General features: G+C 43.4%; 2 protein-coding genes and 1 long non-coding RNA gene across 4 annotated transcripts in view; 2 read left to right on the forward strand and 1 right to left on the reverse strand.

Moving 5' to 3' along the window:
- The window catches only part of REEP3 (receptor accessory protein 3), a 39,462-nt gene extending 37,137 nt beyond the window's left edge, over positions 1-2,325 (reverse strand). Inside the window, exon 1 of the mRNA XM_035554702.2 lies at positions 2,226-2,325. Coding sequence (XP_035410595.1) covers positions 2,226-2,257 — 32 coding nt within the window. The 5' untranslated portion in view covers positions 2,258-2,325. The remainder of the gene's footprint in view (positions 1-2,225) is intronic.
- Positions 2,326-2,511: 186 nt separating this feature from the next.
- LOC118244540 (uncharacterized) lies at positions 2,512-19,796 on the forward strand. Of its 2 annotated transcripts, XR_007708575.1 has the most exons (5): positions 2,512-2,620; positions 3,366-3,574; positions 5,239-5,377; positions 7,829-7,960; positions 18,655-19,796. It is a non-coding gene; the product is annotated as an uncharacterized LOC118244540 (long non-coding RNA). The 2 variants fall into 2 exon arrangements; XR_007708574.1 differs by lacking the exon at positions 7,829-7,960.
- Positions 19,797-20,765: 969 nt separating this feature from the next.
- JMJD1C (jumonji domain containing 1C) overlaps positions 20,766-24,939 on the forward strand; it is a 158,809-nt gene continuing 154,635 nt past the window's right edge. Inside the window, 1 exon segment of the mRNA XM_035541389.2 lies at positions 20,766-20,958. Coding sequence (XP_035397282.1) covers positions 20,806-20,958 — 153 coding nt within the window. The 5' untranslated portion in view covers positions 20,766-20,805.

Genomic DNA, 24,939 nt, shown 5'->3' on the forward strand with positions numbered 1-24,939 from the left:
AACCCCAAATTACAGGCTCTCAAACTGAACCAGAAGTGAGTTTCCTCGGCAAGCGCGCCTCACAAAAATCCTGCGTGAAAAGTCAGTAGAGGGCACTGTGACACACCCACAAATCCACATTTTGCTGCTCTTTTGGCCCTGAAAATAGTAGGTCAGTCAGAGGAATTCTGCAGCAGCTAGAACAACTGCTGCCCCTTCCTAGCACCTGTGAAGAAAACAGGTATTCCTGATGGCTACACAAACGCGACAACAAGGCTTTTTGGACTTGATATGGACAGCATAGGATCTCCACGGCTCTCATACACAACAAAGTCACCAAGCTAAGATTAAAACGCTACAGTAAGTAGGAGAGAACCTCTAGTCTTAGTGGCTATGTGCCAGTTAAGTGTATTTTCATCTTTCTTAGGGGCTTTAAGGAAAAGGTAATATATTTCTTCCTAACCAATGACACAAAAGTCTAGGAAACAAAGCCACTGGAACAGACTGGAAAGATACCAGGAAGAAAATCAGATGGAGGAAGACAGCATAATGAACACTGAGAAAAGGGGACAAGGAGGACAGTCTCAAGACCACTTGACTGAAGGCATCTTATGTCTCATGGCCTCTGTTTAATTTCACCTTTACTTTCCGCATGAATTTTGCTTTATTAAGCAAAGTTAAACAATAGTCTCCAGACTGCATAAAGTCCTCTGCTGGCAAACTTAAACAACAGACTCCAAGATGTATAAAGTTCTCTCTTGGATGCACTGAGCACTCCCCTCTTCCTGGGCAGAGGAACACTGGCAAACTGGTTAAATCCCACAGCTAGGAAACAAGGACACAAGAAGGTGGAGAGGATTTATTAATAGTATTAAAGACTCCCTTTTTAGCAAAAATAATTAGCACACACAAATGAGGGAGCAACAGCAACCAGAAAACCCAACTGCATAATACGTTGTCCTTTATTATCTCTTGCAATAACAGGTACTCCAATACACAAATTTATCTTCAATCCCTATGATATGATGCTGGTTTGGCCCACAGAGGACTTAGTTCTCAAAATGCAAATACAGTCCTTAGTGGCTTATTTCACAGAAAAAAAAAAAAAAAAAAAACAAGCAACAAGAATCTGGTCATTGGAAGTTGAGGTGCTCAGCGCTGCTGATACCACTTTTACAGCCGGTGCAGTTTAAGAAGTAGTTAAACCAAAGATTTGCTGGTTGGTGTTTCTGTTCCAAAGCAGAAACAGGTTCAGCAGCTACATTTGACTTCCAGAAAGCATGCCTATGCATCTCCCCTCCAGTGCTAGGTATTGCCCGTGGAAAGAGCATGCCGACAGAGCGAGCGAACGGCAACTCTTCCTACAGCCTCTTCCAAGCCTGGCTCATCTTCTGCCAACCCCAGAACACAATGCTGTCTACTTAGCAGGTCTCAATTACCTGACAAGTCTCACGGAGGGCAGTGGGAAGGGAGAAGGCTGCAGGACTGCTACTTATCCAGGTGACGAGATGGCAGCAAGGAAGTGTACTTGGCGTTACGAGACTTCCTGACAGGATAAAGCTTTCATGTGAAGTGACACCAGGCAGCTTCAGGGAGGTGTTTGTCACCAGCAAAATGGGGAAGCCCTATTTATCGTCCAGTGTTCTGGGTCACACGCTCGCACTACATCCTTCACAGACACCCGATGGGCTGCTCTGTGAGCAGGTTCACTCCGTTTGCCTGACAAAAGCTCACACACGGTAAATCCCAACTCCAGCAGCCCCACAAGCAGCGGGGCCAGCACAGAGAGCTGCACAGCACGGAGCACGAGGGAGGTTCACCTTCTCCCATATTACTCTACATTTATCGCGAGCATTGTTCACACCCAAAAGAGCAAAATAACCTTCAATTCCATGAAAGAACGGCGCGATGTATGAGAAGGAGACCAGAGGTTTCGCAGCTTACCCTTTCTCAGGAAGGTGACACCTTCACCCGCAGCTCACCCCGCTACCTGCCGAGGCCCCGCTGAGGCGGCAGCAGGCGGTAACGCCGCCCGCCTCCCCGCTGCCGCCGGCCCGCACTCCCCAGCCCCCTCCCCAGCCCCTCAATAGCCCCGGGCCGCGCTTCGGGGGTCAGCGGGAGCCGCTCACACCCGCCGGGCACCGCCAGCGCCGCGACGGCTCGGCTCGGCTCGGCCAGGCTCGGCCCGATCCGGCCCCGACCTCGACCTCCAGCCCCTACCAGCCCCGCCCGCCGCCGGCACTCACACGACGGCCCGGGAGATCATCCAGGACACCATGGCGGCGGCGGCCGCGCGTCCCCTCCGCAGCCGGGCCCCAATGGCCGCGGCCCCGCCCGGCCCGGCCCGGCCCCGCCCCGCCCGCCGCCCGGCTCGGCGGCCCCGCGCACGCGCCCCGAAGCCCGCCGGGCCCCTCAGGGCTGCCCCGCTGCCGCGGGCAGGCGCCCCCCGGGTCTGTCGGGTCCAGTCCGTGGCTGTCCCCTGAGCGATGCCGTGAGGGGTCGCCTGTTTTTAGGGTGAGAGCTGAAGGCAGCCTTTCACAACAGCCGTCGCGGGGAGATGGGAACAGATAAATCAAGGAAAAACATAGTGAGGCAGCCCTTCTCCCCTTCCCCTTAAGCACAGTGACTGACTAGCGGAAAGGTGGGTGACGGTGCCCACCCCGTGTGCGCTGTTTCCTTATTTCCCTATTTTCTTACCCTCTTACCTGCTGCAGGAGCCATAAAACCACCAGTTTCGTGCATTCAAATCACCCGCTGTCGGGCTGGCAGGCCCAGAGCGAGCTTGCTGTGGCACCAAGTGTCCCTGCGGAGGTGGGGTGGGCTCAGGTTAGGGTGCAGTGTTTAACCAGCCCACCCAGGCCGGTGCAGGGAAGAGCTCTGAAGACGTGGGCACATCCACTGACCTGTCAGTGCTCCAGTACCTGGCTGAACTGCAGCACAAAGGTGCCAACTTCTCAGTATTGGTTTACAAATGCTCAGTCCCAGAGGCTGTGTAAGGATACATACTTACATGGGTCACACAGACTGCTGCCTGCAGTGGATCTAAAACTGCAGGTGACTGGGGGGGCAGGAGGAGATGTTTGGGACAGATTACTGCCTGTGTGCACTGTTACCTTTGTTCTTTCCCTTGTCACTGGCAGCTGTCTAAGGCAGGACACCAGGCAGGACAGTTCACAGCGTGACCCAGTGCAGACACCCTTGATGAGTTTGTGGTCTGGCGGGTTTTGACCTGCCAGGGACGTGCTGGGGAAGCTGAATACCTCATGGTACTTCAGCTAATCCATTGCAGCTCGTTCCTGCATACCAGCTTTAGGTTGTATACAGAAATGTTTGTAGACATAAAAGAACAATATTTTGCTAAAACAGACTGCTTTATCTTTCCCCAGAACAAGAACCTGTGGAAAGTTCTGCCTACGCCACCACTGGAAACACTGAACTTTTCTGGTCAATGTCTAACAAATGTCACAAAGTGATACCAGAAGCGATAAATGCCAAAATGCCAATGCTTCTGAACGTGCCATTCAATTCTTAAAGTAGAGAAACAGATTATAGTTTTCACCACCATTCTTGCTGACATGGTAAATAACATTCCAAGGTCAGTATTGCAATCTGTAACAGAAATTAATTCTTTAAAATGTCTTTAAGTAGGGATAATACACAGTTTGCATGCCTTACAGTGAGAAGAAATGACCTACTCTTCATAAGCTATTGGCTTTTTCAGATCAGACGTGCTAGATCAGTGCAAGATGTTTTTTGTTCCACAGGCAAGTGCCAGAATTCCTCACCTACTCAAATGAGTAAAATCCAGGAAAAGGTATCTTCGCTCCTCTGCTGCTTTCAAACACAAATCACACAGTCAAAAGGTTAAAAGTGATTTATAAAAAGAAGAAGCGGGGAAATAAACACAAAGCATTTCAACAATTGTAGCACTTCAAAATTTTTGCTATAGTTGTAAAATGTGAAATTTTAAGCTTGAAATCGGAAAGAGTACAATAATGTAAAAACAAATGTATTCTTACTATGCAGGTGTTGAGATCTTGAAAATGATATTGGCCATCTCGGGTGTCTCCCTACACTGTGATCTTTTATAGGGGGAACCTGATACAGAAAAAGATAGAAAGGAGTTTGTTTGTGGGCAAATGAGACTACACCACTTGTGAATCTTATCATTGAAACAGGCCTAACTTTGCATTCTATGAAAGCTGAAATCTGAACCACAGTTTATATTCCCCTTGAATAAAAAACCTTTCTGGTATTAGACCGCACAAAACAAACTTGAACAACAAAGGATTTGAAATATGAATTAGCTCAAAGAGATTACATTTTAGACTCCAGTTCTGTAAACAATTCTGCAGAGGTGGATCCTGCTGCCCGCATAATGCTCTACGGGAGTTTGTAGCATTGCAACCCATCTAGAGCAAATTGCAAGATGCGAGCTTGAGTTTATATCATATTAAATAAGTATATAAGAATTCTTTACCCCAGGCAATTATGTTTGATAATATCTCAGAGAACCTTTCTAGAAAGAGAATGATACTCTTTTCTACTGTCCAAGTGTATACATTAATTCTATAGCTGCATATTTTATTTTGTATGAACTATGTTTAAGAGGAAAACACTCTTTTTTGTATGAAGACATTTATTTTTCTTGTGTTTGTTGCCATGGCAATACCGTCTCTGGTAGAAAGCTAAATTTACATTTAAAGAGGCTTTTTTTTTAAAAAAAAAAAAAAAAGGTAAGGGCAGATGGCTCCTAAGAGTAATTTATTTTGCTAAGAAGATTATGCTTCATTTCATAGAACGTTTTGAGACTTAACTCAGTGCAACAAACTTGGTGATGTTTGCCTGGCCCCCAGCAGACAAGCATGAGGATACCACATGGACTTCCTCATTTTCCAGTTTGTACAGAATGATAATCCATGCTCCTGTGCTGAAGAAACACAGGGAGTGGCAAAGCAAATTAAAACCATGCCATGTACTCATTCAAACCTGGGATGTCTTACCCATATGTCTATTTTTATGTAAGCAAAAGACTTACAGCTATCTCATTATAGGATATTTTTAAGTCCCCCACAAAAGCCACTTAATATAGCTAAAAGTCACTTTAAATAGTTGTAACAGTGTTTGGAAAATCACTGGTATCGGTCAGCTGCCCTCAATTTTTTTGAACCACTTCTGTGTAATACAATGTATGTATACAAATGGTGTTTAACTTTCACCTCTTTTAGAGGTAAACGAACATTTTTTCTGGCATTGCAGCTGTGAAATCAGGAATTGAGCAACATTTAGGAAGACGCTAACTGGTTTGCAGACTATGGAGTTCATGGGGTTCAGTCTCTGCGCTGCGAGGATAAGCTCCCTGAAGAGACACCGCTTCCTTGCAGCTTCCAAACCACACGTATGTTAATTGCAGTGGTTTTTTCTTTTTTATAACCTTGATTGTTTTATATGAACACATTCTAAATAAGTCTCAAATACAGAACAATTTGAAATTTTCAGTTAAGGCCCAAACAAAAAGATAAACCATACTTGTCACAGTCATTGAATCATACCAGAGAAATTTGTTATTTTGGAGTCAGAATATGGAACAGATTATACCATTTTATTTGTTAAAACAACAGAATATAAAATGGACATACAGATGATTTTTTTTCTTACAATACTCTAGGCTGATGTGTTTTTCATAACTGATTAATAATGAAAACGTGGTTGTGGTTTATACTACCTTCGAATATTTAACTCTCCATGTATTTTTCCTATATATGAAAAAAACAGCTAAGGTTGGCTGTGATCACAGACCAAGTAGTCCTACTGCCTTAATGGGATTTCATCTTCAAGAGCAACCATTGGGCAATAGTGGGGGCATTTAATGAAATCAAAGCATCTGAAGCTTTTGCAAAAGATTCTGGATGTCACACTCCTTGCTTACATATGTTACATCCTCACAGCGCAGTGGTGGAACATAGCAAAGCTAGTTGGTATCAAACACAGCTGTCCCTTAAAGGACTTGCGCAATACAGGCATAGACAATGTACCAAGAGACTGTAAGGTTATGTTCAGAAATACGTTTTAATGTGAAATTTATTTAATGTGAAATTTATTAATATTCCAAATTAGGAAGGAGAAACATCTAAATCGGGAGGAAAAAAAATCTGAGATGCATTTCTGCATTTTTTTTAATCTAGTAGGTTTAACCACTCTTGTCGTCTCAGTTTTATTTTATCTTTCACTATCTTGCCTCAGTATTCATGACTAAAGTTCTTCCCCTGCTATTTGCAGATACACCTGCAAATGCAAAATCTGAAAGTTCAAACAACAACAGGTACAGGATATTGGTAAATTTATGGTCTGTTTTTTTTTTTTTTCTCAGTTTCCTGAATTTTGGGACGCTGACAATTTTAATTAGTACTGAATTTTAAGCAATACAGAAGTTGGAGTTAAAAAAGCATCAAACTGAAGTTATGGGATGACCTCACTGCATACTACAGGGAATTTTTTCAAGCAGAGAGAAGTTAGTAAATGCAAGAACAGACCCAGAGATTCTCCACTCTCCTACACCCACCCCACCCTCCTGCCCACAAGAATACAGAGGGATATCTAGCACTCTTCATTCACCAAAACAGCCCTCCTGTCAATAAAAAGCTAAAGCACTTCCATCATTCCAACATGAGACGGTTTTGAGTGCAGCACAATAGAATATAATCAGGCAATTCAGGTAGAATCTGATCTGAGTAAAATAACAAATATTAGATGTCCTCTGTGTACTTTTTATTTTTAAACAAAACTAATTTACTGTGCTGTTAAAAGGCTTATCATACAACTGTTGATTAATTGTATCAGTTTTTAAAGACCAGTTGCTATAATGGTTGCAATGGGTTAAATACGTCCAGTTCCTTGTTTCCCAGCAGAAACATAAGAGCACCCCTTAGAATTTTTTTCTTGAGGGAAATGTGATTTAAAAAGGAAGGGGAAAGTTCAGAACAGTTCCATTTGAGACTTGTATTTCTGGGAGCAGTCATATGTCCATCCTATCTTATTGCTTCCATTTGGAGTTTAAAACATGTGAGATGCAGCCCTGCAAGGGCGAGCAGAGGCAACAGGGAGGAGCTCATTTCCAGATTGCTAGGAGCACCTGAGAGACTCTTACAAAGCAAGAGGCTGCTATGCCTATCACTCCCCTACTTCAGTATTGATAAGCTATAGAAAGAAAGGATTTTGACATGTATTGCACGTAGACCTGCAGATACTACTCATTAGGTAAAGCGTAACCACACACCAGGGTTATATACAAGTACATCTCAATAGGGTAGTCCACAAGACAGATTAGCATAAATTATTTTCCCTCTGTTTCCATATAGAGTGACAAGATGGTAACTTGTTCAAAAGCTGCAGCTGAATGTTATAGTAAATATATGCTTCTCATGAGAGCAAACCCATTTTAAAAAATGGGATACACATACTCTGGTATCTGATGATCCGCCTTCTCTTTGTGTTTTGAAATCTGCGTACTGAGACATAGACCAAAGCCACATTATTCCTTCCTGTCTGGGTAATATCATCTCAGCATCTATATTCCATTGCTACTTGTGATGCATCAAATTTAATAATTATAGCAATATGTTGGAGATTTTTTTTAAATACACTTTCTGCTTTTGATGTTTCTGATCACTATGGAAAGCTTATGCTATTTTATAGTCTGCTGACTAAGCTCATATGCACACCAGCTGCATTTTATCAAGGAACAATGTTTGCCTTTTGAACTAGCTGATAGATTTTACTTTAAATGAAGATGAGATGTACATTCTTTGGCAACATTTAGAACCTTGTTCAGCACAATATCCATTTACAGAAAGTCATAGCCTCCAGCTAAATGGTGCACCAACCCACGGCCATCAGCCCGAAAGAGGCAGGGAGGAAGTGTCCCAGAACCAGAAAGGATATCTGATGAATAACACAACCAGGATCATTCCATGTCATTTGGGTAGGTATTTGTAGAAGCAACAGATTACATACCTTTTCTAGGCTGTATTTACTAGTCATTACCCTGCTGGGAAGGTTTAGTATGAAAGTTAAGCTGACTCAAGGAATAATCAGAACTTTTTGTCCTGTCTCCCACAAATATAGAACGAAGATTGTCATTTTCCTTTTGCAGCAACTTTAAAACTAGCTAGGAGAGTTACTCAAATGGAACACCTCTGTGAGCCTATGTACAAGTGAAAGTTACTCTTCAGCCAGCTGACATATGTCTGTCCTGTTTTTCCTAACGAGGTCTAATCAAAACTCCTGACCACCAAATGCATTTAAGGAAGCTGTTCTATTATGCAGTATCCTGATTTTTGATGGAGCAGTGCTTTCTGTCTCTTCATTTCTTAAGTTCCTTTTGTTCCAAGGATTTTGCTCTCTGTATTCTATCCTAAATTGGGTAAAGATCTCTTTTTACAAATTTTAAAACTGGAAGTGAGTATCAAATCATTTCATCTGACTTCAAAGACACAGAAATCCTTTATTTATGTTTTGAGTCAGATCACCTTTGTTTTCCTGAAGAGTTATTGCAGACAAAGGATATTGATTTGAGGCATCAGAACACAGTGTTTTATCAGTAAATTGTTTTTCCCTTAGAGGAAACCGGGAGCATGCTTTTAAACTTGGAATTTGCCTGTCGTTTCTAGTTATGGGTTCTTGCTATGCCCTAAGTGATAGATTAAAGAGCTCTTTTGCACCCGTTATCTCTCCACAATGATTTATGCGTGCTTAAGTCACCTTTCAATTTTCCGATGAGGTAAACTGCAAGCATCTTTAAACAGTTTTTTTTTTCTAATCCCTAAATGCTTTATGGTAGATTTCTAGCTCTATCCACTTTTTTCCCCCCACTGCACTTCCGTATTCTGACACAGTGACTCGATTTCTCTCAACTCCATATGACTTTGAATGACAGTTCTACCACCCACCTTTTTCCCCTCATTAATAGATGTAACAATATGTTATCAATTTTATCACTTTGTCATTTTGGGTGCTTTTTTTTTTTTTTTTTTGTCCTTTATGATCCAGGCATCTTTCTTGTGTACTGCTTCTCAGTACCTGGTCTGTTCATCTAGAGGCTTCGTTGGTCATCTCTGTTCTTAGAGGGCTTACCTCCACGGCAGTCTGCAATCAAAGCTTTTTTTTTTTTTTTTTTGCATATATACCACAATCATACACAGAGTGCAGGTAGGTTAACAGCAACAGGATCATCAGCCCTTATTCTGTGTCCAGATTTCTGTTTACAAAAATTGGAGGGTCAACATTCACTTCTACCTTACAGGAAACAAGTAGTTACTTCTTATATGGAGAGTGACTGAGGCTAGCACTGAAGAAAACAGAGGCCATATGGAAAGAAACTTTGTTTGTTTTCTTGTGTAGCATTGCAGATTGTGCACACCAAAATATATCTTTCTTTCACAGGTCCCATACTTGATATGGAAATAATTTATTTCTGCCTTATCATCCTCAGTGGCAAGGAAGCCACCTTTTAGTTCTTTTCTCTGTTATTTTAATATGACATTACCGGCTAACATGGCAAGTTTTTGTACAATCTTGTGTACTTAGAATACAACTGCAAGCTGTTTAAGACATTAGCAGTAATTGTCCAAGGTTTGAAGCCTGCCTGGGGAGCAGAGGGAGGCTCACACAGGAATTTTATGCATTGCTGGAAATCCATACCAGACTGTATTACTTGCTTCAGAAGGCAGCTAGAATATGTGTCTTGTACTAGGAACTTTGCCACCTTCTCTTTCCAAATAGCCTTTTAGTTCTTAGGAAAGTTGACTGTAGTTCCTCTGTGAAAAATGGAGCACAGACAGTCTTTCAGCCTGTCTAGACATTCTGGATGCTGAGGGTTTAATGTCCTGGTATAACATAGCTGGACTATAGCAGTGGAAAGTGATGAAGGCAGGAAAAACAATAGGCAGAAATTCTGGTTTAACAGGCATAAATACTCTGCTGCTTTAGCTGCTCAATGCTGGTAGCTTGCAAGAGGCTAGGGAACAATTACCTAGATTATGTCAAGGAAGCTCTGTCTAGACAAAGCACAACTTCTTACCACAGAGGTTCACCCTTTTTTGTATACCTATTTTCTCCCAGAAGCTGCTAGAAAGAACTGCCAGTTATTGAAAACTGACACTAAAAGTCACAGTCCCACAAGTCCAAAATGGGAATCAGAAGCTGGTTTGTTATGGTTTCATTTTTACCATATTGCTGTGTGGATACAGTTCTTCCCACGTTTTTTTCTTCTTCCATCCTCTCTCCCAGTTTTGTAGAACAATTCACCAAGATATATGAAAACAGAAATAGCACACAGGAAAACAATTACACATCTCAGAGTGCAACCCAAAAATCAGGAACCTCATCAGCTGATCTCTGAACTATTTAGGAGCACTAGCTGCACAAATGATTGCTGTCCAGCAATCAAGTGTGTTGATGAGCTGAATGAAGAAACATGAAACCACCTCTATGGCTCTGAGTGGCCATTGAATTTGATTAAGTGGTTGACCCACTTAGTTCTCAGATAAAAATCAAGTACCAAGCTCCATGAGCCTTGTCACTGAACAAGTTTTGTAGCTATTGCAAAAATTGAAAGATGCTAATATTTTACTTTATTTCCCTGCAGAAGAGTTGCACTACAACTGTAAACACCATTAAAAATCTCTTATATTAACAACTTCAGTTTTCAGTTGGACTGGGAGTTGCCAGTGTGTGCTTTCAGCCTCATTTTTTATAATGAAGTTCACGTAAACAACATGAAACGGTGTTGAATTGCTGGGATATAACTTATGCACAGGGTTCAAAGCAGAATAAAACATGAGAAAATTGGAAATGGCATGAGGCTTTGAGACCTACACAAGGTGCTTTGTTATAACCATTTCCTTGAACTTTTATTTTGTCCTTCTGTTGTCAGTAATTTCAGAAGAAAAAAAGGCAGTGGATTTGCATTGCATTAGTGCATTTGGGAGTCTCAAATTACAGATTTAATAAGAGCTGTTTGAGGCCTCATCCTACAAAGGGATATCACTCCCCAATCCAGGACATCAGTGTAGCCACACCAGCTGGCTCACCACCTTCCTCAGACTTTTACCTTTCTGAATCATCTCAAGCAAGGCTCAGTACAGTCATGTAAGTTCTGGTTCAGGTAAATAGCTTCACTGGAATTACAATGCCAGCAGAACTGACTTCTAAGCATTTCCTGAAGTCCAAGTTACATATAGGGCTTTTCTACACAGGCCAGCTTGTGCCAGGGAAGTGTTCTCTCATTACACTTAAGATCACAACTCAATGTTTCATAATTTGGAGCCCTCTTTAGATGTGGTCATATGGAAGAATGTTCCCATTAGTTACTGCTACAACTCAATAATACCAGAGCAAAGTTTTGTGGAAATTGCATTGTGATTAAGAGGAAGAAGGAAGAAAAAAAAATCAGACAAACCAGGACACAAGATTTATTTTTCCACTTGCTATTCTTCCTTTTACTCCCTCCCTCCCTTCAGCTATTTTTAATAGTAGGGCTTACTTGGTTTTGGCCTATTACTGCTGAAGCATGATAAGTTTCTAAATATAGAAGTTGTCGATGTGAATCAGTAGTACAGTAATCCAGAGCCCAGGCTGGAGTCAGGTTCTGGGATTTAGGGCTTAATACTGGCAGCAAACCCACCTTCAGTTCACTCGCTGAAGACTGAAGGGAGGGAGGTCTCCTGCCAGCGGATGTGTCCTGCATGCAACCACCTGCACACACCTTGCTAAAATTTCTTCAGTAGACATTGTATTGAGAATGTTTTTGAACGTTAGAATCTACACATCCTAAAGCAGATTGTTCCTTTGGATTCCTGCATAGCATTCTACAAGATATCACAGGACAGAACCAAATAAGTGCTTGTATAGATAGAAATTTGAGAAGACGTTTCTTAAAGTGAGTAGAAATTTCAGGTCCAGAAGTCACACGCAACAGGAAAAAAAAAAAAAAAACTACAAAGAATGTGATCCTGCATCATTTACTCTGGGAATAAAACAGCAAGGCAGATACCTGCAACTGCTGAGGACTGAGTACATCCTTTCTCTACTAATCTTTCTATCCAACAAGGTTTTTCCCAATTCAGTCATGTTTACTGTCAGTTGATGCTTCAGCAACAAAACAGGTGCTTTTATAAATTGTTGACCTTTACAGTTAGGGCTTACCTGAGGGAGAGAAATAACTGCCTGTTTTATTCCTGCATCCACAGAGCTGGTTTGCTGAAGAGATATCTGCTGGCTGAACTTTGACAAACCAGACAATGAAAACAGACTTGCGCTTCTATGTTTTCTAGTCTAGAGAGTCACTAGGACTAGGGAAGCATAAGAGACTAGCAGAGTGGCAGCGAGGATAGGTGTAGCAAGCAGGTAGCATTTCTGGGTTGGGAAGCCATGGAATATAACTCAGGGTGGTGGGTGTGGTCGGAGAAGTGGATGTCTCCAACACTACAGCATCGATGACTGTATAACGTGGACTTGAAGATATTTATATAAACAACAGTAGTTGCTGAAACTGAAATACAGGAAACCACATCTCAACCTAAGACTTTTCCCACTGTGCGAGCAGTTGAACTCTTGTTGAACAGTTGAACAGTTGAACAGGTTGCCCAGAGAGGCTGTGAAGTCTCCAGTCTCGGAGACGTTCAAAGCCTGACTGGACAAGTTTCTGAGCAACCTGCTGTGGGTGATCCTGCTCTGAGTGGGGGGGGGGGCAGACTAGACAGTCTCCAGAGGTCCTTTCCAATATCATCTAGTCTGTAACCCTGAGGCAATCTCTTTATTCAATTAAATGACACTGCAACAAACAAACACAATCTTCTGCTCTTTAGTCCAAGACGACAGGCAAGTCCTTTCTCATCTCTCTGCTCACGTAGGTCTGCACCTTTTCAGGTTGTCATTAGAAGATGTAACGTTTCATTACTCTTCTTGCAGTAAGGACAGCCTTAAATCAATTCCCTTTCCAGGGCTGGTTTTAAGTATAGCCTGAACAAATGTGACAGACAGACCCTGGAACACTCCTAATAAGAACAGCAAATGAATTGAAGAAGTTACTGGCTCCATAGAAAATTTGTGATGGTTTTAATTTGGATAACAGTACCAGAAAAAAAAATAAGGAAACCCTGTTGCTTAATCAGCATGGAATCAGTAACATCAATTTGTCTGTATCCTGTACACTATGAAATATTAAGAATATTCTTGTCAAAGAGGTAAATGTTGTAAAATAATGGCTATTACTGAACTCTAGAACACAGTCCTAATTTATTGCCTTTTCTGACACAGAAATTTAACAAGACAGGTAGTTGGAATATAAGAAAGAAACCCTTGTATCAATTTTAATGCAATTTAGAGCCAGTTTGCTGGCAGGAAGAAAGAAGAACCATCATCTCGTGATGATGGTGAATAAAAAAAGCAGTCAGAAGAGTTTGTTAAAAGGGTAGTTACCACATGTGATAGTTACTGGTTTAGACAAACCTGATATCAACCAATCATCTTGTAATGATACATAGATTATGATATATCAAGAGCGCTACAGTTACATTAAGAAAATGCAAATGAATTTGTATAACAAGGTAGTAAGAGAATGATGCTAAAAACAAACAGAACAAAGAAATTGAGGAGAAGTGATAGTATAGAGCCTAAAAAAAGGTGTTAAAGGAACTTTTTTTTTTAAATGGTTTTCTATGAACTTCTCTTTCTACCTTGACTTCAGAAAGACCTAACTACTTTTGTATTGGCCAGAGGAAGTAGCCATAAGTAATAAGTTCAGGTAATTTTCCCTAGTTAGTACATAATTACTGATAGCTAAACTCAGCTATTTTTCATCTCAGATTTAGACCTTTGCCAGCCCCACAAACTTCTCATTAGCTTTTTATTGTGTAGTAGTATGCAAAGCCATTTCCTTGCTATAACTATTACCTGCTTTAGTTATACCAGGGTAATAATAACAGCCAAACAATTTCAACCTAAAGCAGCTGTGAACAAAAGGGCCTTCTTCCAAGTGTCAACCCCCCAAAAATGTTTGTATGATCCAGAAGAAAAATCAGTAGACAGGAAGTTACTTGTATGAGAACAGTACAGTCCTTACTACTGATTTTTTTTTTAGTGTGTGTGAGAAGTTTTAAGATAAACATTCAAAGATTTATGTAGAGTGCTAATCAGATTATAAAGCTTTGTCCCCTTAAGTTAGAGTTGTTGAAAGTGCTCGTAAGACCTCACAAATTCAAGCAGTTGAAACAGAAGGTTCTAGTTGCTTATTTTCCTACATTGTCTTTATTAGTCAGGGTCTTATACCACGTACCAGTGATCTCTAGCAAGGATAAGAGACCTGATCCACCTCCTAATTAATTCAAAGAGTACCTGTACAATTATTTTAGTGGCAACTATAGTATCTACTTATAAAGTGATGTACTTAAACATCTTTCACTCATCATAGAATTAAGTTCTCCCATAATGTTTGAGTGACTGATATATCTTAAAACTGATACGACAGCTTACCATTTAGAAATAATACTTGTCTTCATATATTTTTACTATTGTCCATCTGCTAACATTAGAAGTCTACTCACTGTACAAATAGAGATATCAATAAAAAAGAATTTAGCATTATGTAAAAATAAAAAAAATACATTCTAGATAACACAAAGTTGGTGCTTTAGGAGACTGTGTGAGGAAAAATAGTATTTCCACATAGCTAGGTATACTGCTACCTAATCCACTGTTAGTAGCAGTGAAACACTTAGTACTTCTTAAATAGCTCAGGTTTGTGTAGGCAGAAACTTTCCTTAAGTTAAAGGTTTCTGAAAAATCAATTTATTCATTTTTAAGCGTGATTGGTTTCAGGTTTGGTGTGTGAGCAATCGACACTAGAAATGAGAATTGTTCCTGGGAGCAGCTGGGTGAAAGGAAGGCTTTTTCAGAAGGAATGTTAGTGCATTAGTATTGCTGAAGCTGCTCAGGCTCTGAATATGCTGGAACTCTTTTGGACTTCTGTGGGTAGATCCCCTCAGCTAAAAATAATTTGTTCTCAGTCCTTATGCTTCCTTCTGAGTATTATAGCATGCATCGTCCCAGGAGAACATTGCAGGAGAGCTCTGTTAGGGGCTGACAGATCTGAATGCCTTCTACACTGTGCCTAAAGCTCAGTCTGTGTCTAAGAACTACCAAAGCCTCAAGCTGGCGGCAGAAGCTTGCTGAAAGGTAGGAAGAAAACTTGCCTGGAAACCTAACATTACTGGGATGGCCACAGAGTAGCCACACAAATTTTACACTGCTGCAGCCTGTTCTTGCTCTGAACGCTTATATCTCCAATGACTTACATTAAGCCAGCTAGGAAACAGTAGTACCTAGATCTCTGTCTTGAAGTAAATGAGAACATTTCCAACCTCTGAAAATTTCCCTCCAAGCAAATTCAAAAGGTCATTCAAAATTCAAAAGATTGGATGATCCAGCCTCGCTGATTCGGGACAAAGCAGGACCAAAGCAGGAAGTTTCACCTTAGGAATTAAGCCTGTGGGTATTCAGGGAAAAGTGCAGACTGACAACTTTATCTCTATTCTTCCCACCCTGCTTTTTGTCTCTATTGGTTGTAAACTCATCGGGAGCAAAAGACTGTTTCTTACTACAGTGTTATGTTGGTCTAATGATGCTCTACCCTCAGGCTGCAATTAAATAATTACTGCAGAAAGTGGTGACGGGTATTAAAGATGGTGCTATCCACCATCTGGAGGGAAGATGCTGGCCCCCACAGCAGTGGGTAAAGTGTGAGCAGAGCTCTGCAGCTTCAGGGCAAAAGTCCAAGGAATCAGCAGAAACTGCTCCTGTGGCTTTGTTGGGCTGGGTCAATTGTGTATTTAAAATAGATGTGGGATGCTCTTGAGATCTGTTTTGTTGGCTCAACTGTAAAACAGTAGGACGTGTTTGAGGGTGACAAGAAGAAAGGGGTTGTTATGGATGGGTTAATGTTTTAAGATGTCCTCAAATTTTTGAGGAAGGGGTTGTATAAAAGGTTATATTAATTTATTCAGACCTCTTTTGGAGATAATTAACTTGAACAAAAAGAAATTCTGGAGTCACAGCATATTGAGTATTAATCTAGACTACAAATTCACTGTAATTCCTTCCTATTGTCAGTGTTGATAAAGGGGCGCCATGTGAATTGCTGCGTTTTCTAGTACGCTTGTGGTTGGAGTGATTTGCAAAAGCAATAAGCTGAAATCTTCTTTCTTTGTGTGTTGTGGCAACAGCTAGGGTGATGTTGAAGTCCTGCAGGTAATACCCAGGCATGGGGTGTGTGTGTGTGCTGTAGTTACCTGCAGTGTAAATACTGCAGTAAATTTGCATCAATTTCTTGAGTAAGAAAGTCAAGAGACTAGAAAAGATCAGGAGTTGTCAACCAACAGCCCTGAATGCAGCTGTGGACAGTCAGCGAGGTAAGTCATAGTGAATCACCACATGGAGTGTTAGTGGCAGAGCTGGGGATGTAATCCCCTGGGACTCATGTCTTACTGTTATGCACCTTTGCACTTTCTGCATTATTCTTTGTACATGCATTAAATAGGTGCATTTAAATAATGGTTTTTGTACTGAGCCTGTGTCCCATTAAGTGCTCAATGATTGTTTCACCACTCCATTATGTGTTCAAGGAAGGCATTTTTGGAAGGATGCATTAAGAAAAGCCCTTGGACACTACGTAGAACATAAAAGTAATATAGGTATAAGCCAGAAGTTAGGTTTAGTTTTGTAGGGGAAATGACTGGTGTTTGAGAAATACTGTTTTTTTTGTTGTTTTGTTTTGTTTTTTTCTCTTGACTATGGTTTTATTTAAGCTAGGAAACTTTTTAAAACCAGATAATACAAGTTGCTACTAAGATTCTTAATTTCATTAATTTAATGATTCTTAATTTCCTGGTTTCCTGGTGGTGAACCTTTGGAAGCATTAAATGTGACCTCCTAAGTTTCTGATAAATTACAGATTCAGAGGAACCTACATTTACTATCTTCCAAGGAAAGGTAAAATAGATCTAAAAGTATAGAGTATAGAATTTCAGGTATAGCTGAATCAACATTTCTTCTGCTTAAGAGTTGTGACTGTGACAAGTCATTTTCCCTTCCTCACTGAACTTTCCTTACTGCAAAGTGGAAATAACCATTTTTAAATGTAGTATTTATCTGTATGCAGAAGGTGCAATTACTGCCAACGCAGGCTGTGCTATGCTTCAACTTCAAAGTTAGAAATAGCTCCTCATAAAGATCTTAATTTTGCAACTGACCTATGTGTATAGTTTCAGGGAAGTGGGACTGAAAATATTTTGGTATAAATAAGTAATTTAGCAATCTGTGCCACTTAAAGGATACTGTTAATAACATTACATGCATGATAGCCTTTTCAGGTGATTAAATGTCCAGCTGAAGTGGGGTAAATAGCTATAGAAGCCATTTGCTGAAGATACAAACAGCACCATCAATATCTTTCCAATTACAGCAAAAGATGGAAGATGCTGTGATTTTGAAATCATGGAAATAGCGTTTCTTGTTGCTTGAAGGGATAGAAAACAGTCTTGTTTCCGACACCTTCCTATTCCTGTCCCTTTGTGGCAGGGCCAAGTTGACTGGCTCAGGTGGTTAATGCTGGGTAGATGTGACTTAAGTGAGAAAGGATTGAACCAGCAAGTCATATCTAGCATCAGTGTGATTTTTCTTTTGTTGAGATGGCTGAACTTTTTTCTTTTTTTTTGCTCTGTCTGTAAATCTTGGTACCTAAAGCAATCAGTTGCTGCAGTAAAGCTGCACTAGGACCGTGTACAAGTACAACAGGAGAGTTTCCCTGTGGTAGGTTCCCTGAGATGAGCCCCATGCCCTGTGGTCCAGCCTCAGACACCTCAATTACAAAGGGCTAGGGTGGGAGATGAGCTGAGAGGGGATTGTTCTGGTGGCCTGAGGTGGGGTGGGGATTGCACAGAAACAGCAAGAGCTTGAGTCAATGTGATCTGAAGTGTGCTTACAGAGGCACAGCTGAGCTTCTTGGGCTCATGGACCTGGTGTGTGGCCCAAGGTCACCAGAGCTGTGGAGATCTGGGGAAGAAGGAGAGTTTACCAAATAGTTTCTGTTTTGTAGTGAGAAGCTGCAGAAGCATTAAGGTGCGGTAGTGGGAGAGCTTGTCAGGATTCCTCCTAATTTCTGGGTTTAGACATTTCACTTTGATTTTGCCTGCTATTCTCCAAACCTGAAAACGTCAGCTGTGTTTTGGTGTTGCCTGCAAGTGCCTGGCTCTGAGTGCTGCTGCTAAACTAAAAGGATGATGATTTCTCTGGCCTTTTTAGAGTAATTTGAGAGGAGGCTTCCTTGTGCTATTTTCTTCAGAAGATGCATCAATTCAAACTGTCCTTAATCCTTTCAATCCTGCAGATTATGGTGTTCTGGATTTTCAGTTCAAGTATTGCATAATACTTCTCAAGGAAATAGAGGAGGTGTTGCTTTGAAAGTGGGATTGATGTATTGGTTTGATGCCTGCAAAGCTTCTGAGGAAGGAAGAAATCCCACTGCAGTGTGATAGAGCACTGGCTGTCTAAAAGCTAGTCTCTGTGCATCTTTGGGGCTTAGGCCACAGCACAGCATTACTGGTTTATGTTTTGTTGCAGCTGGAGACTGAGAGTCGATTGATCTGCATCCTGAACGTCTAGTGCTTTTGTGGCTTCCAGCACCTGGCAGAGATGTGAGGAGAGGAGGAAAAAGCTGAGAAGAAATGGGTAAGTGAACAGGAGCTGAGAAAATGTTACTGAAGGTGGAGAATGGGTCCCATGGGTCTCTTGTACACCGATCCACCTGAACACAGTTGCTTTGACATTCCTGAAGCATGTGCGGGTAACAAAAGTTGTTGAAAGCTGATGATTTTGGAAAAAGAAGGGCTTGAGATGCGGGGTGGCTGGAGATGGAGTCTGCCCTGGCCCTGTGCCACAAGGCCTTCTGTTAAGCCTTTTTCTCCTGGGCTGTGTGACAAGCTGTTCGAAGGCAGCACCGTGCTCGCTGGTGTGGTGGGGAGCTGAGTGAGGGTCCTGCCCGTCTCACTCGGCACCTGGGACCTGGTGACCGGAATTCACACCTAACCATTCACATAACTTGGTCTTACGGTTCTTATCGCCTGAAAATACCACTAAAATGATACAGTGGTGAACAATAGCCTTTAGTGAATTCTGAGCTATACTAGAATGTAATGCTGGTGTCATCACTTTGAGATAAATTCTTGGAATGAATAAAAGATATTTAATAATATAGTAGTATCTGATATATAATAGACAAAGATTGGAATTTCATGTAACTCAGCTTTTGGGGCATATTTTATGGTTTGTTACACACTAATGTAATCTACTTAAGTGTATAATTCTGTAATAATCTCAAATTACTCTTTGGCTAAACAAGAGGGAATCTAATAACTCTATAAAGAGTTTTGATATGATTAATATTTATTTAGTTGTCCTTGTAACTGCTTTTTAAACTGCTTATGAGTAACTGCTCTATAAGAATAATTTTTGCACGTTCTGCAAGACTGCATTTTTTTGGTCACTGGTAGCATTACTTTGAAATGTGGATGAAGATCTCATTTTGTTTGGCTGTGATGTGGTTTGTCCTGCAGATTCTTAGGAGCACACCTTATACATGTGTACCTTATGTCCTACGTACATTCCTAGCCTACTGCCGATGCGATGCCAGGCAGCTATAGGTTCTTACATAAAGGTCTTGCGAGTTATTCCAATGCTGTAAACAAACTTGTCATGCTGAATGACAAATTGATTTTTTTTGCTTTGTTAATTAACTTCACTTGTACCAGAAGTTATTTGTTCCTCTGAAATATATGGGAATGTGCTAAGATGGCATTCCTGACTTACTGCCCTTGCCTCATAATCTTATTTTTTACAAGTGCGCTGTTCAAATTTACTCCCCAGTGCTGGGTGAGAGATCATTAACTTGCTCTATTGAAAGCAAGCGGCCCAGCAAAGAAAGGCTGAAGTTTGTGAAAGCTTTGCCTTGTAGATAAGGCGAAGGAAAATATGTTAAATGTGGAATTACCACAGCACAATGACAGGCTTCACAGAAAAGCACTTACTGGAGAGTAGGGGAGGCATAACGAAGCCATGTTCTGTAGCTGGGGGGGGCTCTGAGGTGCAGCAGAGGGGTCTCGGGGCTGGCTGCGGGTGACGGGGCTGCCACCAGCGGGGTGCGGGGCCTGCAGCACCTCAGCAGGGGCTCGGCAACCGCCGCATTCCGTGGGCGAGAAGATGGATGGTTGTCTGCCGAGCTGAGCCGGGGGGGCCGCAGGGGCCCTGAGGGGCCTGAGGCAGCAGCGGCCCGGAGCGGGGGCCGGGGGGGGGGGGGCTGCTCCCGGGCGGGCCGGGCGCTGAGCGTCCGGGGGGACCCCGGGCGCGGACTCTTTGCGGCGGCGGCCGCTCGCCCCCCGCCCCGCGCTGCCTGGCGGAGGGAGACGGCGCGTGGTGCCGGTCGCCATGGCAGTGGGCTGCGGGGGCGGAGTGGTCGGGGCCGCAGCGCGGCGCTGAGGGCGGGCGGGGAGGAGGAGGAGGAGGAGGAGGAGGGAGCGCGCCCCCGGCCCCGCGGCTGTTTGTGGCAGGGCGGCCGGCGGCGGAGCGGCCCCGCGGCGCCGGCCCGGCCGAGGGGCGCGGACCCGAGCCCGCCGCTGAGGCGAACGAGCCCCGCTCCGCGCCTGCCCCCGCCATGGGCGGCCCGTAGGGGAGCGGGCTCGGCTCGGCGGCTGGTGCGGTGCCTGCGCGGCGGCGGCCATGGCGGTGGAGACGCGGCCGGAGCTGGTGGGGAAGCGGTTCCTCTGCCTCGGCGGCAACGGCGGCGGCGAGGAGCCGGCGGAGAGCGGGCGCTGGCGGGCAGGGGTCATCCGCGCCGTGTCGCAGCGGGACTCGCACAGCGTCGAGCTGGCGGTAAGCGGCCGGGCCTGCGGCGGGGCGGGACGCAGCCCCCCGCCGGGGCGACGCGGGGACACGCCCGGGGACGCGGCGGGGTGCCCCCGGCCGGGGCCTCGGGGCTCCTACCGGGCTCCCCCCGGGCCGGGGGCCGTAAGATGGAGCCGGCCGGGCCCCCGGCGCCTCGGCGGTGCCGCTGCGGTGCCCCCGGGCCGTGTTCCCGTGGCGGTGGGGCCGGCGGAAAGCGCGGTTCAAAATAGCACGGCTGGGAAGGGACGGCCCGGCCCGGCGCTGCTGCTGCTGCTGCCCTGGGGAGCCGCTCGGCTGGTGGGAGGCAGCCCGGGGTGCTCTGGTGCCCTGCTCGCCAGCTCGGCCAGCGAACAACCGGGGATTAGCCACTGCCTGGCGCGACGGAGAAAGAGCAGTAGGGTCTGCAAAATGCCCAGGAATTCCGGCATTCCTCCATCCCGGGCTCCAAGCTTTGTTTTAGAAACAGAATGCATGTGACACTTGAAATGCCACTTCTTTTTTTCCTTTTTACTATATTGTGGGTTGTGCTGTTGTGTTTTTCTTCATACTAGCCGTAACTCAGGTAGCGTGCTGTCCATGCCTTTCTGTGTGAAATGCCGTGTGCTTTCACCCTTCGGTTATACGTGAGAATAGTCTAGAATACATTATTTTTAGAGCCTGCTTTGGATGTTATTCTTACAGGAGAGTATTCTCTACAAGCTTTATGCAGTTATGGAAACACTGAGTAACGTTTGGGGAGATGTGTACTAACATTTACAAGTCAGACCTGTAATTTGTAAACTCTGTGAGCAGAGCTGCCATAAAGAGAGAAAGGGCGCTAAAGCCAGGCGTCCAGGGCTTGTCTCTCTTATGTTAAACAGGCAATGTATGCTGCTTGTTGTAAGCATGCCCTTCTCTTGCTAACTCTGGTATCCGAGTGGTTTTTCTCTTCAAATTCTCATTCCTTACGACCCCTGGGAGTTGAAGGAAGAGCTGTCACGCTGTGATGGGCTCCCCGGGGCAGGATGACTCAGGGTGTGCCTATGCGTGTGGCAGAGCACCCTGTGGACAGACCTGAGCAACCTGCGATGCTGAGCCTGGGTGCAGTGCAGCGCTGCTGTGGCCGGGTTCCTTGCTGCGTGTGGGCTTGCCACGCTGCGCTGCGTTACGCTGGGGGGGCTTGCTGGCCTCTTGGGGTGCCGGAAGCCTGGGAGGGTTTTGGAGGTACTGTCTGGATCTAATGAGTCCCAGACAGTCCTGAGCTACTGGAGCATTGCTGCTCCCTCTGAGAGCAGTGTTTGGTTTTCCTGTCACCTGTTCTCTGTCCCCAAGGCGCAAACAGGCGTAAATCACAAAGGGAGAAACGATAAGGTTTCTGTGAACAACAGGTAGTTTCTGGTGGTTAGGCTGTCCTGCAGTAGTGGTTAACGTTAACCTCTCATGAGTTTGATACTTGCTGATAGCAATACTCACTTCTGCCCGCAGCGAAGAACAACCGTGTTTTTCTGTCAGGCCCGATTCCACATGTACCACCACAGCTGGGTAGCACCGCTCCTAGCCTTCGTGGCTTTCCTTTCAGGTGGTCGTCCCTAGGAATAGCTCCAGACCCTTCTGTTACTCGTCACTGGACTGAAACGGTAATTTTCCTTGACAGTTCCATTGCTGCCCACAGGGTGCAGCATAAAGATGTTGAAACTGATTTTTTTTTTTTATCAATTTTGCATATTCCTGGTCCGTCTGAGCTGAATGGCCTTTGCAGAAGTACAGACGATGCCCTCCTCTACAGGAAGGGAGGAGGACGAGGGTATCAGTAGGCATTTTCAAGATGGTTGCAAAGCAACTAGAGCTGAATTACCTTTTTTAATCCTGGCTTCACAAGGAAGCATCATTTACACCATTTCAGTGTCTTTTCATTCTTAATAAGTGTGAACCCCTCTGTTGGTTTCAACCAATTAAAGAGCATGGAGAAGTCTGAGAAAAAGATTACCTTCACCCCAGCCTGTGAAAGCTGACATCTGAGAAGTGAGTGCCCTTTTCCACAAAAAAAAAACAGGGAAGGAGGTCACGGCATTACGTGCACTGCTCCTGGAAGCAAAGTGGTGGTTTCCAGCTGGCCAGCCAGCATGTGCACAACTTCAAACCGCTCTGGCATATGCTGCCCTGTGCTTAGCATTGTGCCCAGGTAGGTGGGCCACGGGGGATGGAGCTGCTGCTAGGTGGAGGTGGGCTGAAGGGCATGAGAAAGAGCTGAGTTAACAAACTCATGAGGGTAAGTGTGAGTACTTGGAAAGGAATTTATGGGCAAACGGAGTTTGTTCGAGTGGAGGATCTTAGGAACGCATGGGAAAACATGGAGGCAATTGATGTAATTAATGTTAAGTGGCCACAGGGCTTTGTAGGAGCAAACCGATCAGAAACCAAGCTTTGTTAGATGGGCTGTAAACAGAACAACCCCTTATATCACGAGCTTCGGCCCTGAGTGCTGGACTGTGTGTCCCCTCTGCTGGTGAGCAGGCAAATGGAGACTCCAGTTATGGTACTTAGTTTCATGGTTGTACTTTTATAAATAAATTCCTGAATATTTTCATAGTTGAAATTACTGTCCTGGTAGTAAAATGAAGAAAAATTGTCCATTATCCAGTGTCTTCTTCTGAAGAGGTGTCTCCTACTCCCTGAAAGTATGCTAAGTAACTGCTTCCTTATGCTGCTTGTGATTGCAGTATAGCTGGTATGTACTCTTTGGTATTTAAAAAAAAAAAAAAAAGTGTGGGGGGGGAGAAAATACTAAAGCGTTTCTTCTCTCATTATTTTATTGAAATTTGCATTTATCACTTTTCCTATTGAGGTACCACTAGTGGGGAATACAGTGAGAACAAGTAGCACTGTTGGTCTTCTGGAAGATGACTGCTATTGTTCTTGAATGCTTCGACCCTTCTTGTTCTTCCCAGGGTCTGGGACCCATGTCTCTTTATTAGTCATCCTGTAGTGTTCACAGATGTTTAAAAACACCTGCTGTACATGTGCAATGGATGCAATTTAATCCAGGAGTTTTCTTGATAATTTTCATCGTCTGAATCACAACTTGATCGTTGGACCACCTGATCTTTCATTCCTGGACATTCCTTTTGCATGGAGAGCATTCATTAAAACCAAAAGGTGGTGGTGGGGAAGTCTCATATTTATGTATATCTATCTATCTATATTTCACTATTATTATTGAGAAAATTCATAGCTACTTTCCTGTTTTTAAGTAGCAGTGGGTTAGAGGTAGCTGAGAACTTAATTTCTCCTTACTGCTAACTGCCTGGAAAAGTCTGTACACGGCAATGATTGCAGTGATAAATCTGTGCAAATAAAGAAATAGCCAGGAGGAAAGAGGTGGAGTTGATGCCATTTGATCTCCCTGCTCTTTGCCATTCTGTAAAAATGGCTTTCTGGGGCATAGGTTGCAAAATGCCTATTTAATCACTACTGCTGGGGTTTGACGTGGACATGGCGCGTATGTTTTCCTATGTTGTGCATAAAATGTGTTTATGATTTTTTAAAATTTAAATAAGTTTATTTTGCTTACTGGAACTAGTTCAGAGTTTGAATTTTCAAGGTTTGCAGTCGTATACAGAATCTAGTCATATATCCCTCTCTATGGCTTCTCTGTATGAGAGAATGGAAATAGGTTTTGAAACACAGTGTGCAACCCTTAACAAGAAATAGTTATGTTGTTGTGATTTATAATTGCCATTGCTTCTATTAATGTGTGAGTTTTGCTGCCATGACATCTACACAATGGAAGATAAAATAAATAATTAAATACTTTGGGAGTCTCTTGATAGGCTGAGGTAACATTTAACAATGCATTATGGCAATAAGTCATCATCACCATTGTGTTAGATATCTTGTACGTACGTCCTTCATAAAACCCTAATATTTAGGGTTTGAAGCCATTGCTTCACTTTTATTTACATTAAAATTGATAAACTACAGTGGGGGAAG

Source organism: Cygnus atratus, chromosome 7 (genome assembly GCF_013377495.2).
Source record: "Cygnus atratus isolate AKBS03 ecotype Queensland, Australia chromosome 7, CAtr_DNAZoo_HiC_assembly, whole genome shotgun sequence".
Lineage (NCBI taxonomy): Eukaryota > Metazoa > Chordata > Aves > Anseriformes > Anatidae > Cygnus > Cygnus atratus.